The 13,900-nt window shown below is 41.4% G+C and overlaps 1 protein-coding gene across 2 annotated transcripts; it reads right to left on the bottom strand.

The window, feature by feature from the left end:
- Nucleotides 1-7,884: 7,884 nt before the first annotated feature.
- Nucleotides 7,885-12,837, bottom strand: psmg3 (proteasome (prosome, macropain) assembly chaperone 3). 2 transcript variants are annotated; one of them, XM_072559241.1, is made up of 3 exons: nt 12,759-12,837; nt 10,345-10,627; nt 7,885-8,539 (listed from the first exon to the last, which is right to left on the bottom strand). In XM_072559241.1, the coding sequence occupies exons 2-3, from the start codon at nt 10,558-10,560 to the stop codon at nt 8,387-8,389; spliced, it is 369 nt and encodes a 122-aa protein (XP_072415342.1). In that variant the 5' UTR covers nt 10,561-10,627; nt 12,759-12,837; the 3' UTR covers nt 7,885-8,386. The 2 variants fall into 2 exon arrangements, with proteins under 2 accessions (XP_072415342.1, XP_072415343.1); XM_072559242.1 differs by having other exon boundaries at nt 12,668-12,761.
- Nucleotides 12,838-13,900: the final 1,063 nt, after the last annotated feature.

The raw sequence follows: 13,900 nt of genomic DNA, 5'->3' as shown, positions 1-13,900 counted from the left end.
ATGTAATAGCATAACAGTTGAGTAAACGTAACTATAAAGACATGAGAGAAGAGCTGGCCAGAGTTCTTAGGAGGGTCAATCTAACAGGGAAGATGGTGGAGCAGCAATGGCAGATGTTCTGGGGTTACATCAGGAGGCACAGCGGAAATTCACTCCAAGGAAGAAGAAACATGCTAAGGGAAGGATGAGGCAATGTTGGCGGATGATGGAAGTCAGAAACTGTATACAATCAAAGGGAAAAGTATGTAATGTGGTGAAGATTGGTAGCAGGGCATAGGATTGGGAAACCTTTAAGTACCAACAAAGGATAATTTTAAGAAATACTAAGGGGGGAGAAATTGAAATTTAAGGGTAAGGCATAAAAGGTGCATGAGTTTTCTTTTAACATATTGAAAAGTTAAGAGAGAAATAAGAGTTGGACTGCTTGAAAATGAGGCTGGAGAAGTAGTAACCAGGAACAAAGTAATGGCAGAGAAACTTAATTTAGGTAGTTCTCCTATAACATGGGTAGTTGCATTCCAATGCAGCACAATATAAATGAATGGGGACTATGGGAAAAAACAGGGTTGGGGCGAACCACTAAAAATATCAGTAAAAATCAAAACAAAAATAAGTTAGTCCAACACAAATGATAGCAGTCTGAGTAAATCTTTAAAACATATATTTTAATGAACTGATACAATAAGTTTAACATTAAAATCACTGACTACAGCATTGTACCTTCCACGAAACTCTCCACCAGAAAGCAATGACCACCTGATGCTGACGCAGAAGTCCAGTTCTCTAGATTCACCTCTGGTTTGAAATAATGTTTCTTCACAGTGTAAACTACAATTCCCACTTTCAAGCTAAGTTTCAAGGTTTACCGAGCTGATGTCGTTCCTGTTTTAACTGAACAGACTGAATTTGCACTTTGCACACAGAGGATTATGAGGCTGTGTTTTGTTGTTCAGGTAAGTGATGAGATGGCCGCGTAACAGCAAATGGGAGTTGGCTTTATGAGAGAAAAAGTCTGCAATTCACTTATCGTCTTAAATACACGTGTATTACAGGAGAACTGCGCATGTGAAAGACATCAGCAGCATATCAGAACTTCAAAAGTGTTTGGGGGGGTGGTGAATATGGTGGTCATCGCTAACAAGGAAGTGCTGGGGAAGATGAAAGGTCTGAAGCTGATAGCTCAGGATATTGTACAGACATTGGTGGTGATCTTCAGGAATCATTGGAGTCAGAGAGGGTCCCAGAGTAGTGGAAAGTAGCTCATATCACTCTCTCTCACACACACACATCCCTCCCATTTAAGAAAAAAGGGAGATAGAAGACAGGGAACTATAGGCCTGTTAGCCTGACTTCAGTTGATGGTAAGATGGAATTGCGGTAGATTATTTGCAAGTAAAAGAAAGTTTAATAAGTGGGAAGTTTTCACAAGTGCGATAACAAGAGTTCAGAGTCATTATATTTCTGTTAGTGGGAAAAGCTGGGAGGATTAGGGAACAATGGACAGATAAAGATATTGAGGCGTTAGTCAAGTATATAAAAAAATCATAACTTGGATATAGACTACTTAGTTCAAATGAATTTCTTGAACAATATAAAGAGTATAGGGGCATTCTTAAGTGGGAGATCAGGAAGACAAAAAGGGGATATGAGATAGCCTTGACAGTTAAGGTTAAGGGGAGAGTTGGGCCCCTTAAAGATCAAAGAGGTTATCTTTGTGTTGAACCTCAGAAGATGGGAGAGATATTAGATAAATTTTTCACATCAGTTCTTACTATGGAGAAAGTTTGGAGGCGAGAGAATTCAGGAAAATAAAATACTGACGTTTTGAAAACAGTTCACATTACAGAGGAGCAAGTGTTGGGGGTCTGAGAAAATATAAAAGTGGATATATCTCTGGGACCTGCTCTAGTGTATCCCAGGATGTTGGGGGAAGTTAGGGAGGAAATTGTGGAGCCCCTTACAGAAATATTTGTGTTGTCTAAAACTACGGCTGAAGTGTCAGATGACTAGAAAGTGACTATTGTGCCTTTGTTTAAGAAGGGATGTAAGGAGAAGCTTGAGAACTACAGACCGGTGAGTCTGACATGAATGATAAGTAAGTTATTGGTAGTGATTCTGAAAGATAGGATTTATATGCACTTGGAGAGCTAAGGAATGTTTAGGGATAGTCAGCAAGGAAAATAGTGTTTCAGCATCTTGATTTTTTTGAGGAAGTAACCAAGAAGATTGATGAGGGCAGGGTGGTGGACATTGTTTACTTGGATTTTATTTTTTCTTTTTTTTTTCTTTTTAAGTCCTGGGGAGGGGCCCCAAGGCAAGCCCCAGGCAGCAGCAGGGAGGCAGGCCCCAAGCAGCAACAGGAACAGTCCTTGCACGGTCACAGTCACAAAATGATCCAATCTCCAAAGGGAAGGAAACACTCAAGTGGCCAGTCACAACTCCAGGGTGTCAGTGGACACCCGCGTGCTCCTTCTCCAAGGACTGTATGGTAGACTAATTAGTAAAGTTAAATCACATGAGATTCAGGGTGAGCTTGCCAATTGATACAAAATTGGCTTAACTGCAGGAGTCAGAGAATGGTGTTGAAGGATTGTTTTTCAGACTGGAGGTCTGTTACCAGTGGTGTTCCACAGATCAGCGCTGGGTCCAATTTGTGCGTCTTGTATATAAATGACTTAGATAAGAATATAGAAGGCGTGATTAGTAAGTTTGCTGATGACACCAAAATTGGTGGCACAGTGAACAATGAAGAAGGATACCTAGGATTACAAAGATATCTTGATCAATTAGGTCAATGAGCTGAGGAGTAGCAAATGAAATTTAATTTTGGTAAATGTGAGGGATTGCATTTTGGTAGAACAAACAAGATTTATACAATTAATAGTTGGGCTCTGGGTAGTTGTAGAACAGAGACCGAGGAATTCATGTATATAATTCTTTGAAGTTTGTGTCACACATAGACAGGACGGTTAAGAAGGTGTTTAGTTTGCTTTCCTTCATTGCTCAGTCCTTTGAGTATAGGAGTTGGGAGGTCAGGTTGAGGTTGTCTAGGACATTGGTGAGAATTTCTTCTGGAGAACTTTGTATAATTCTGATCACCCTGTTATTGGAAGAAAAATATTATCAGGATGTTGCCAGGATTGGAGAGTTTGAGTTATTGGAGAGGCTGGAACTTTTTTCACTGCAGTGACATTGTAGAGCTTTATATAATAATGAATGGTAGGTGTCTTTTCCCTAGGTTTGGGGATTTCAAGACAAGGGGCCATATTTTTAAAAGGTGAGAGGAGACATTTGAAATAAAAAGAGCCTTTTTAAAACAAAATAGTGGCTCATATATGGAATGATTTTCCAGAAGAAGTGGTGGATGTGGATACAATTACAACATTTAAAAGACATTTGAATAAGGCAGGTGGTACTAGTTTAGTTCAACACTATGGTCAGCATGGCCTTGTCAGACTGAAGAAGGATCCTTTTCAACACTGTATAACTATGACTAAGCTTTTAGAGTCAATTATTAAGGATGAGATTGCAGAGTAGCTGAAGTGCTAGTGAAATAGGTCATGCTCCACAAATTTATCAGAATTGTTTGTGGTAATAAGCAAGTTAGACTTGACAGCTAGTGGATCTGATCTATTGGATTTCTAGGCCTATGATAAGGTACCACACAAAAGGCTGTTAAATAAGATTGCATGGTATTAGGGACAAGGTACTGGAATGGATAGAAGATTGGCTGACTGGCTAAATACAGAAAGTAGAAAAAGGGGGTCTTTTTCAGGATGGCAGTCGATAACTTGTGGAGTTCTGCAGGAGTCAGTGTTGGGACCACAACTATTCACATTATACATGAACAATTGATCTGGATGGTGGAACTGAGGGCATTGTGTAATCTGCAAACTTAGCAACAAAGTTAGGTAGAGGGATAGGTAGGCTGAAGGACTTGGACATGACGAGGTGAGTGGGCAAAGCAGCAAACAGAACGTAATGTGTGAAAATGAGAGGTTATTTATTTTGGTCAGAAGACTAGAAATGTATATTACTTTTTAAATGGGGAAGAGCTTCAGAAATCTGAAGCAAAGGGATTCTAATTCAAGATTCTCTCAAGGTTAGTCTGCAGGTTATGAAGGCTTTCATTTCAGGATTTGGAGACGCTGGTGTTGGACTGGGGTGTACAAAGTTAAAAATCACACAAGACCAGGTTATAGTCCAATGGGTTTATTTGTAAGCACTAGCTTTTGGAGCATTGCTCCTTCATCAGATGGTGGTGGAGAATAAGATTGTAAGACACAGAAATAATAGCAAAAGTTTACAGTGTGATGTAAGTGAAATTATATATTGAAAAAGACCTGGATTGTTTGTTGAGTTTCTCATCTTTTAGATGAGAAACCATGTTGGTTTCAGTTCTTTCATATGGAAATCGCAAAACCTTTTTTTAAAAGTTACATTCTCAAGTGAACTTTTAACAATTGGTGTCATGTCAACCCAGATAATGTATTGAAGGTGTTAGCTTCCCTATGTGAGGCTGCCTGTACCACAATGGTCAGACTGATTCTAATCTTAAATGAATTTATAGAATCTTACATGGATTCATGCAATTTTTGAGCAAATTAAAATGTAATTCTGCAAGTACAAATTCACCCCACAAACTGGTATGTGTACGTGTGGCAGGGGAGGAAAGAGGGGATTGAGTATCTGTAAGAGAGTGTTGTGGTTCTGTTCGCCGAGCTGGGAATTTGTCTTGTAAACGTTTCGTCCCCTGTCTAGGTGACATCCTCAGTGCTTGGAAGCCTCCTGTGAAGCGCTTCTGTGCTGTTTCCTCCGGCATTTATAGTGGCCTGTCTCTGCCGCTTCCGGTTGTCAGTTCGAGCTGTCCACTGTAGTGGCCGGTATATTGGGTCCAGGTCGATGTGTTTGTTGATAGAGTCTGTGGATGAGTGCCATGCCTCTAGGAATTCCTGGCTGTTCTCTGTTTGGCTTGCCCTATAATGGTAGTGTTGTCCCAGTCGAATTCATGTTGCTTGTCGTCTGTGTGTGTGGCTACTAAGGATAGCTGGTCGTGTTGTTTCGTGGCTAGTTGGTGTTCGTGTATACGGACCGTTAACTGTCTTCCTGTTTGTCCGATGTAGTGTTTTCTGCAGTCCTTGCATGGGATTTTGTATACTACATTAGTTTTGCTCATGTTGGGTATCGGGTCCTTTGTTCTGGTGAGTTGTTGGTTTGTGTGCTGTTATGAGTCCTAGTGGTCGCAGTAGTCTGGCTGTCAGTTCAGAAATGCTCCTGGTGTATGGTAGTGTGGCTAGTCCTTTGGGTTGCGGCATGTCCTCGTTCCGTTGTCTCTCCCTTAGGCATCTGTTGGTGAACGGATACCCTCGCAATTTCACCAACAGATGCCTAAGGGAGAGACAACAGAACGAGGACATGCCGCAACCCAAAGGACTAGCCACACTACCATACATCAGGAGCATTTCTGAACTGACAGCCAGACTACTGCGACCACTAGGACTCATAACAGCACACAAACCAACATCCACGCTCAGACAACAACTCACCAGAACAAAGGACCCGATACCCAACATGAGCAAAACTAATGTAGTATACAAAATCCCATGCAAGGACTGCAGAAAACACTACATCGGACAAACAGGAAGACAGTTAACGATCCGTATACACAAACACCAACTAGCCACGAAACAACATGACCAGCTATCCTTAGTAGCCACACACACAGACGACAAGCAACATGAATTCGACTGGGACAACACTACCATTATAGGGCAAGCTAAACAGAGAACAGCCAGGAATTCCTAGAGGCATGGCACTCATCCACAGACTCTATCAACAAACACATCGACCTGGACCCAATATACCGGCCACTACAGTGGACAGCTCGAACTGACAACCGGAAGCGGCAGAGACAGGCCACTATAAATACCGGAGGAAACAGCACAGAAGCGCTTCACAGGAGGCTTCCAAGCACTGAGGATGTCACCTAGACAGGGGACGAAACGTTTACAAGACAAATTCCCAGCTCGGCGAACAGAACCACAACAACGAGCACCCGAGCTACAAATCTTCTACCAAACTTTGTAAGAGAGTGTGTGTATGTGTGTGAGTGTAAAGGGGTACAAGTGTGAGAGGGTGTGTCTGGGAATATATGAGGGTCTGCGTGAGTATATGGGTCTGTAGGAGTGTGTGTGTCCCCGTCTGTCTGTGTGTATAGTGCAATAGGGTCACCTGTAGTGTGTCATGAACCCAAGGTCCCCATTGAGGCCATCCCCATAGGTACCAAACTTGGTTATCAGCCTCTGCTCGGCCACTTTACGTCATTGCCTGCCCCAAAGTTTACTTTGGAGGATGGTCACCCGAACGTCCGGGGTAGAGTGTCATGGACCACTGAGGTGTTCTCTGACTGGGAGAGAACACTCCTGTTTGTTGATTATTGCGCGGTGTCCATTCTTCCGTTGCCAAAGCCTCTGTTTGGTCTCACCAATGTACCATGCCTTAGGGCATCCTCGCCTGCAGCATATGAGCTAGATACCACCATTATGCAATGTTGCCTATGCCCAATATAAAATTTCAGTTACATCACACTGTAAACTTGTATCTTACAATTTTATTCTCCACAACCACCTGAAGAAGAAGCAGCACCCCGAAAGCTAGTGCTTCCAAATAAACCTGTTAGACTATAACCTGATGTTGTGTGATTTTTAAAATTTCATTTCAGGAGGGCTAGAAAATGAGAACTGAGATGTACTCGAGGCTGTATTGAGGTCTGATCAGGCCCCATTTAAAATATTCAGAGCAGTTTTAGGCCCCATATCGAAGGAAAGATCTGCTGGCATGGAAGGAGGTCCAGAAATGATCCCAGGGATGAAGAGTTTGTTTTAAAGACTGTACTCAATGAAGTTTAGAAGGATGGGAGGGATCTCATTGAAAATGACAGAATACTGAGGGGGCTGGATAGAGCTGGTGTGGTGTGTTTCCATGAGTAGGAGAGACTAGGACCTGAGGAAACAGCCCCAAAGCAAAGGCATAACCTTTTGTAACAGAGAAGGGGGAAATTTTTTCAGCTGGCGTAGTGAACCTGTGGAACTCTCTGCCACAGAAAGCTGTGGCAGCCACAGGATGGAGAGGTTCTTAATTCACAAGGGGATCAAAGGGGTAATAGATCAGCCATGATCAAATGATGGAGCAGACTCAGTAGGCCAAATGGCCTCATTTTGTTCATATATCTAATAGTGCTTATGGACACATTCCCTTTCTTTATCAGATAGTGTGGAGAGATGCGAGAGCATCACATCCTTGACATCTGAATGTATTGTGTACACAATATTCATGCTAACACCATAAGCATTTTTTCCAAAGGCCCCTTTCACACTGGATGAAGCACTGGACTTGCAAAAGCAAGGACGAAAAACCACGACAAGCATCCTTATGAAAGCCGACTGGGCCACCATATTATGCGAAAAAGGCACTATCTGACAGATGAAAAGACCAAGGATGTACTAGCACGCATCTCGAATGATCATTCGAACAAAGGGACCTGACAACCTCGGAAAAGTTAAATTTAGTTACTGATCTGATGAATGTCAAAAATGCCCATATTGTCTCTAGATTATAGTTTTGACATAGTTATGCATTTTTAACTTGCATCTTGAAAAAAGTACATTTTGAAAAAACATCATTCTCCCAGTTTTGGTGAGATTTCAGTTGAGATGATGCACGTTAGCAGCTTGAACCCATGGCCAGTTGAAGTGAGATCATGCTGCCTGTGATCCAGACTAATACAGCTTGTTGCAGCCTTTCAAGTGGAAAGAGTCCCAGATCAGAAGGCAATTATACAAGAAATTAAAGGGAACCATAGAATGAATTCATCTGGAACATCAGTAAGAAGCTATTACTTGTTTAATAGCAGTTAAAACATTGCAGACTAGATCACAAACAGCTGCCCAGAACCACAGGCACTGACTAACAAGGAGTCCTTTTCATAAGCTTTTATTCCAATACATTTCCCAATATTTCCACTAATTCTTTGCCTCTCCAAGAGTAGAATGCAAAATCTAGCCAGTCATTCTCCCTTTACCAGTGTCCTATTTTACTTTCAATATCCAATTATAAGTCTGAATTAAAAATCAGGTATCTATTGCCTTGGGAGTTTGTGGAGTCTTAAAATGTTGCAGTGATGTTCCTCAATTAAGTACAAACACAAGCTTCCCAGTTCAATGGTCATCCATCAAATAAACAGTGGAGCTACTCTTCTTATTTCCATTCAGTAACATCCCTTCAAGTAGAAAACTGTGTTGTGACATTGTTGCCCATGAATGGAGAAGTCACAGCAGATTTTTACAAAAATTAGTTCGTCTCAGTCCTGCTGTCTAACTAGGGAATTTCACCAGATTCGGCAACTCTGAATCAATTTTTTGATAGATTTAATACTCTCCAAATTTGCATCCTTGAGGGCCAACGCAAGTAGCACTGGTTTGTTTCCAGACTCCTCAGACACAAAAGTCACAAGGTGCTTTGCATAAACATGGATTAGAGGCTGTAAAGTAAAACAGTAAAAGGTTTTGTAAGTATACAATAATGTGAACACTCGACATCATCAATTTAAAGCTGAAACATATCAGAAACATTCAATTGGGGGAAGTGGGAGACCACTGATGTGAAATAAGACAGTCAAGCACTCTGAAAGGACATATAATGGTAATACTCAAGGTCACAGTATGTGCTAAATTTCTGAACAGCTGATTAGACAATCAGAATATAAAATCAATGCCAATAACAGACAGTCAAAGCTTTTCACCTTGCACTCATCAGGATGATAATGCAAAAAGCAGAGAATTGAAAAGTTTCTATTTATACAGCATGAAATGTGGGTGCTGATTGGTTGGGCTATCATTGTGTTCAGACCAATGGGATTCCTACAGTTCTGCATGTAGACATCAATCCTGGTGAACAGAACCATAGGCATCAGCTCACTGTTGGCTTAATGCTCACATAGGGTGTATCAAAATGATCCCAAGAGATAGTGCTATGCTGATGAAATCATCATTCTCAATATATCATGAAGACTCATGAAAGAGCCTCTCAGCAACACCATTTTTAAACCTGAATGACATCCAGTTTACTGCAGATTATTCTGGAAGTTGGAGATGTCTCAAATTTAAAATAGCAGGTGAAGCTAGTTGTCTTACACTTCTACTTTTCAGTGAACGCATTTGCAGTTTACTCCCCTTACAGGATGTTGCATCAAGCCAAGTAAGTATTTTGTCTGCCACTCAAAGCTACATACAAATTTCAGCGCCAGTGTGATGCCACTATTTAAAAATTCTACATTCTCGTCAACTACTACTTTCAATGCTCTAGCCTTCTGGGATACAGAATTCTCAATATTCACTATTCTCGGAAAAAAATCCCTTTGCATCTCAGGCCTAAACAAGTTTCTTCTTATTCTACAATAACCTAGTATATCATTTCTTAAATTGAAGGACCAAAACTGTATACAAAAAAACTCCATATGCAGCCTCACCAACATCCTTATAACAACACTTCCCCATTATTAAACTCCAAATCTCAACCAAGGTACCAAAATAAGCTTTTCAGGCTGCTCACATAGCTACATAATTCAGACTACAAAGTTCACGTCTAAATCCCACAGCATTTAAAAAAAATTGTTCTCAGTAAATGTCTTTCCCGGTTAGATGAACAAGACTGATTAGTCAGCAAAAAAAATCTGAGAGGTTATATTGCTAAATTAATAGGTTCTAAACTGACCACAGGGATAACAAACATAGCAAATAGTGAACACAACTTTTTTTTTTAAGATAAGCAGTGCACTATATGTAGGTTATGGCAGTGGATCAAATGGTATGGATCATTGTTTTTGTTCCACATTTGCCTTTTCCCTCCTTTTTCATCTAATTCTAAGCATCTTTCTATTTCTTTTTCCCTGGTATGTTTATCTAGCTTCCCCTTAAATGCCTTTCACCTCGAATCACTCCCAGGATAAAATAAATCCTTCTGAATTTATTGAAGAAAATTTAATCTCAATTATTCTTGATGTTGACAGTCTGTTTAATTTCAATACAGAGTACCTTTATTGTGCAGTTACACACAGTATCTTAAGGGCCTAAATTGTGAGCTATCTGAATGACATCTTCATGAACGCTACACAGGCATGCACATGTGTTAATTAAATAAATTATTTATGGCCCTGTTTTTTGGGTTTCCTCTAGAAATGGAGCATTTTTGATGTCTAACCTACCAATTCATTCTTAAAGATCTAATTGGGTCACCCCTCAACCTAGCCAGCCTGTTCAGACCTTCCCTGTCCCTTGATCTTCTTACCTCATCCTTTCCCATGAGGATCTTTGTGCTAAGTGTGGGTTTGCTGATTTCATTTGCCACACAATGTGGTGCAACAGAGATCAATGTTCCCATTTTGCCATACTGCGTAACCACCACAAAGATGTGATCACTGAACAGTGTGCACACAACCTCAGTCAGGATTCCATCAACAATCTCTGTAGTCTGCTTGGACCGGATAATACTTTCTGCTGCCATAAGTATCCTCTCAGATTGACAGTTTCTGATTAATTGAAGAACATAGATTCTAGAATTGATTCTTTACCTAAATTGAAAAAAAAATCAAATTAAGACATTTCCAAAATATCATAACATTTCTAGCTCAGTTACATTTCGCTCATCATTTATTCATAATCACTAATAATAATGAAAGCTCCTAACAATAAAACAGAATTTGCATGTTCCAAATATGAAGTTGCACTCTTGCTGGCTGTAAAAAAAACAATGCCATCGGAATAAGTGGAAAAAATATACTTTGGTTTTGTAAGTCAGTCTTCCAGCATCAGACTTCTTAGCTTAAAAGTAGCATGTTGTTTGCCCCTTAGAGCAATTATGACATCAAAGTCCTTTCCAAAGGCTTGAGCACTGAAGATAGTATCACTGTTAGCAGAGCTGCCTGCCAAGCAGTTGACCCAGGTAACTCAGGTTTCTATTCGGATTTGAACCAAGATGCTAGCTTATTAAATTTTTAAAAAACTCAAAGAGGTCTGCAGCACCTGCGAAGATAAATCCAAGTTAACGTTTCAGGTCTGGTGAGCCTTATTAACTGAACCTGAAACATCAACTTATTTCTCTTCATAGATGCTGCCAGGCCTGCTGAGCCTTTCCAGCAAAATCTGTTTTTGCAGCCTTATTAAGCAGGCAAGGGGTGTCCTCCCCACTTGCTGGCGAAAGTGGATGCACTGTTATAGCTGCCACTTCAACAAAGCTACAAGCTGCATCATCAGGTGGGTGTGGGTAACCTAACTGTACTATTTTGAATAACAGGAAAGTTATCCACCATTGTCTTGGGCAAGGTTTATCCCTCAGATTAACTGTTTTACTGCCATCTGGTCATTGGCATTTGTCGAGAGTGTGGTGCTGGAAAAGCACAGCAAGTCAGGCAGTATCTGAGAAGCAGGAGAATCGATGTTTTGAGCATAAGCCCTTCATCAGGAATCTAGGCTTATGCCCGAAACATCGCATCTCCTGCTTTTCAGATGCTGCCTGACCTGCTGTGCTTTTCCAGCACCACACTCTCAAGTCTGATCTCCAGCATCTGCAGTCCTCACTTTCTCCTAGGTTGGCATTTGTGGTACACAAATTGGCTGCTGGATTTCCTACCTGATAACATTGACAGTACTTCAAATACTAAATGAAGCATCACGTTTCTCTCCAGAGACTTGACCTAAGTATATCCAGCATTTTTCAACTTTTTAAAAAGTGCCTGATTAACTCAAGATATCAGATCAAAATACAACATCTACACTTTCTGAAGTTCTCCCTTTCTAAAAATGTTAAGAGTTCTGAAACACTACTTCACAGTCCACAGTCATAGAATTTTTAAATTAGATTCCCTACAGCATTGAAACAGGCCCTTCAGCCCAACAAGTCCACACCAACGCTCCAAAGAGTAACCCACCCAGACCCATTTCCCACTGACCAATACATTTAACACTACTGGCAATTTAGATTGGCCTATTCACCTGACCTGGACATCTTTGGATGATGGGAAGAAACCAGAGCATCCGGAGGGAAACCCACACAGACAGTTACCCGAGGCGAGAATTGCTAACTGCTGAGTCACCTATTACAATCTCTGGGTCAAAATCCTGGACTGAAAATGTGTTGCTGGAAAAGCGCAGGTCGGGCAGCATCCAAAGAGCAGGAGAATCGACGTTTCAGGCATGAGCCCTTCATCAGGAATTCCAGAAGAAGGGCTCATACCCGAAACGTCGATTCTCCTGCTCCTTGGATGCTGCCTGACCTGCTGTGCTTTTCCAGCAACACATTTTCAGTTCTGATCTCCAGCATCTGCAGTCCTCACTTTCTCCTCAAAATCCTGGAAACCTATTCCCTAACCCCCCCCTAACAATATAATGTGCATACCTACAGCACATCAGTTCATCACTGAAAATTAGTAATGGTAAATAAATGCTGAAAGTCACGTGGAATGAAAGAATAAAAGGAAGCAGTGACATGAATCAGTTCTTCCTGCCCCTCTCTTGAACACTGATGTCCCTGCTTTGCATTTCCAGAACATTCCGTTTCAAACTCTCGACCCGAGGCTCTATGAACACCGAAGCCAGCGGTGAGGGAGATTTACCGTCCATCGTGCACGCTCTTTAAAAAGGCTTCCTTCTGCTGACCGGTGATTTAGAAAGCCGCACACCCCCACGTTATCAGAAAATACTCACCGCTCGAGACTAACTCCCCCGGAAATCCGAAAAACCGATCGTAGGCCAGGCGCGCATGCTCATAACCGAAACAGCCGGTTCCCCCCATTCTGCGCATGCTCAACCGCCCCCGCACGCGCAACTTTCAACCGTTGTCCCGTGAGATGCGAGGCTTTTGTCACAGCAACGGGTCTTCATAAAGAAACCTTCCAAGTAATAAAACCTCCCAAAGACTTTTAATCAAAGGGTTATAAAGACAGTATTCGAAGATATGGAGAGCAAGTGACCACCAATTCAGGCAATGGTTTTTAAAGGATCGTCACAAATATTAAAAGAGAGGAAAAAGGAGGAAGAAAGGCTAAAGGAGGGGAATCCAGACCTTGGGGACCTCGACACATGAGGAGTTGGCAGCCACTGATTCAGAGATGCTCAAGGAGTCAAGGTGTGTTCAAGAGGCCAGTGTCAAAACAATGCCGAGATCTTGGGAGCCCGTTTGCTGGGGAAGGTTTCAGAGATGTGGGAGGAGATGTCATGGAGAGACTTGTACCCAAGATATTGTCATGATAAAATCAAAGTATTGCTGGACCAGGAGCTAGTGTGGGTGACTAAGTGAATGAGAAGTGAACAGGTCTTACTTCACATTAGGATAGGGACAAAGGTTGTGGATACACTTATGCTCAAATTTGTGAGGGACTGATGGCTGACTAGGAACAAATTAAAAAGTTGTGCCAAGCGATCACAATGGAAAATTAAATCTGGAACCTAAATAAAAATCTGAAAGAGCTGTGATTGCTGTAATCAGAAACAAAAAGAAATTGCTGGTAACCTTAGCTGGTCTAGCAGCATCTGTGGAGAGAAATCAGAGTTAATGTTTTGGGTCTAGTGACCCTTTCTCAGAAATGATCGCAGCTAGGAAAATATTGGTTTCTATGTAGAAGATAGGGTGAGGGAAGGGGTAAGGAGTAAATGATGGTTGGGGAATACAGTCTAAAGAGAGAGGAACAGCACCTTATATTCTGCCTTAGCAGCATATAGTAAGTTCACCAGCTTCAAAATCTCCCATGTCTACTCCTCATCTCCTTGACCTGACCCAACCTGTCCATCTTCCTCCTCATCTATCTGCCCTTCCCATGACCAGTCATAATAAACCCCTACCTGTATCC

This window comes from Chiloscyllium punctatum, chromosome 40 (assembly GCF_047496795.1).
Source record: "Chiloscyllium punctatum isolate Juve2018m chromosome 40, sChiPun1.3, whole genome shotgun sequence".
In the NCBI taxonomy this organism is placed as follows: domain Eukaryota; kingdom Metazoa; phylum Chordata; class Chondrichthyes; order Orectolobiformes; family Hemiscylliidae; genus Chiloscyllium; species Chiloscyllium punctatum.
The sequence above is the reverse complement of the archived record's forward strand: the minus strand, read 5'-3'. Positions and strand labels throughout refer to the sequence as shown.

Excerpts from the sequence above, each read along its gene's own strand:
- psmg3 (XM_072559241.1), bottom strand. The coding sequence starts at position 10,560 with ATGGCAGCAGAAAGTATTATCCGGTCCAAGCAGACTACAGAGATTGTT. Across the intron at positions 8,540-10,344 it reads TCCTCATGGGAAAGGATGAG|CCTCTAATCCATGTTTATGC; the intron begins GTAAGAAGATCA and ends TTTACTTTACAG.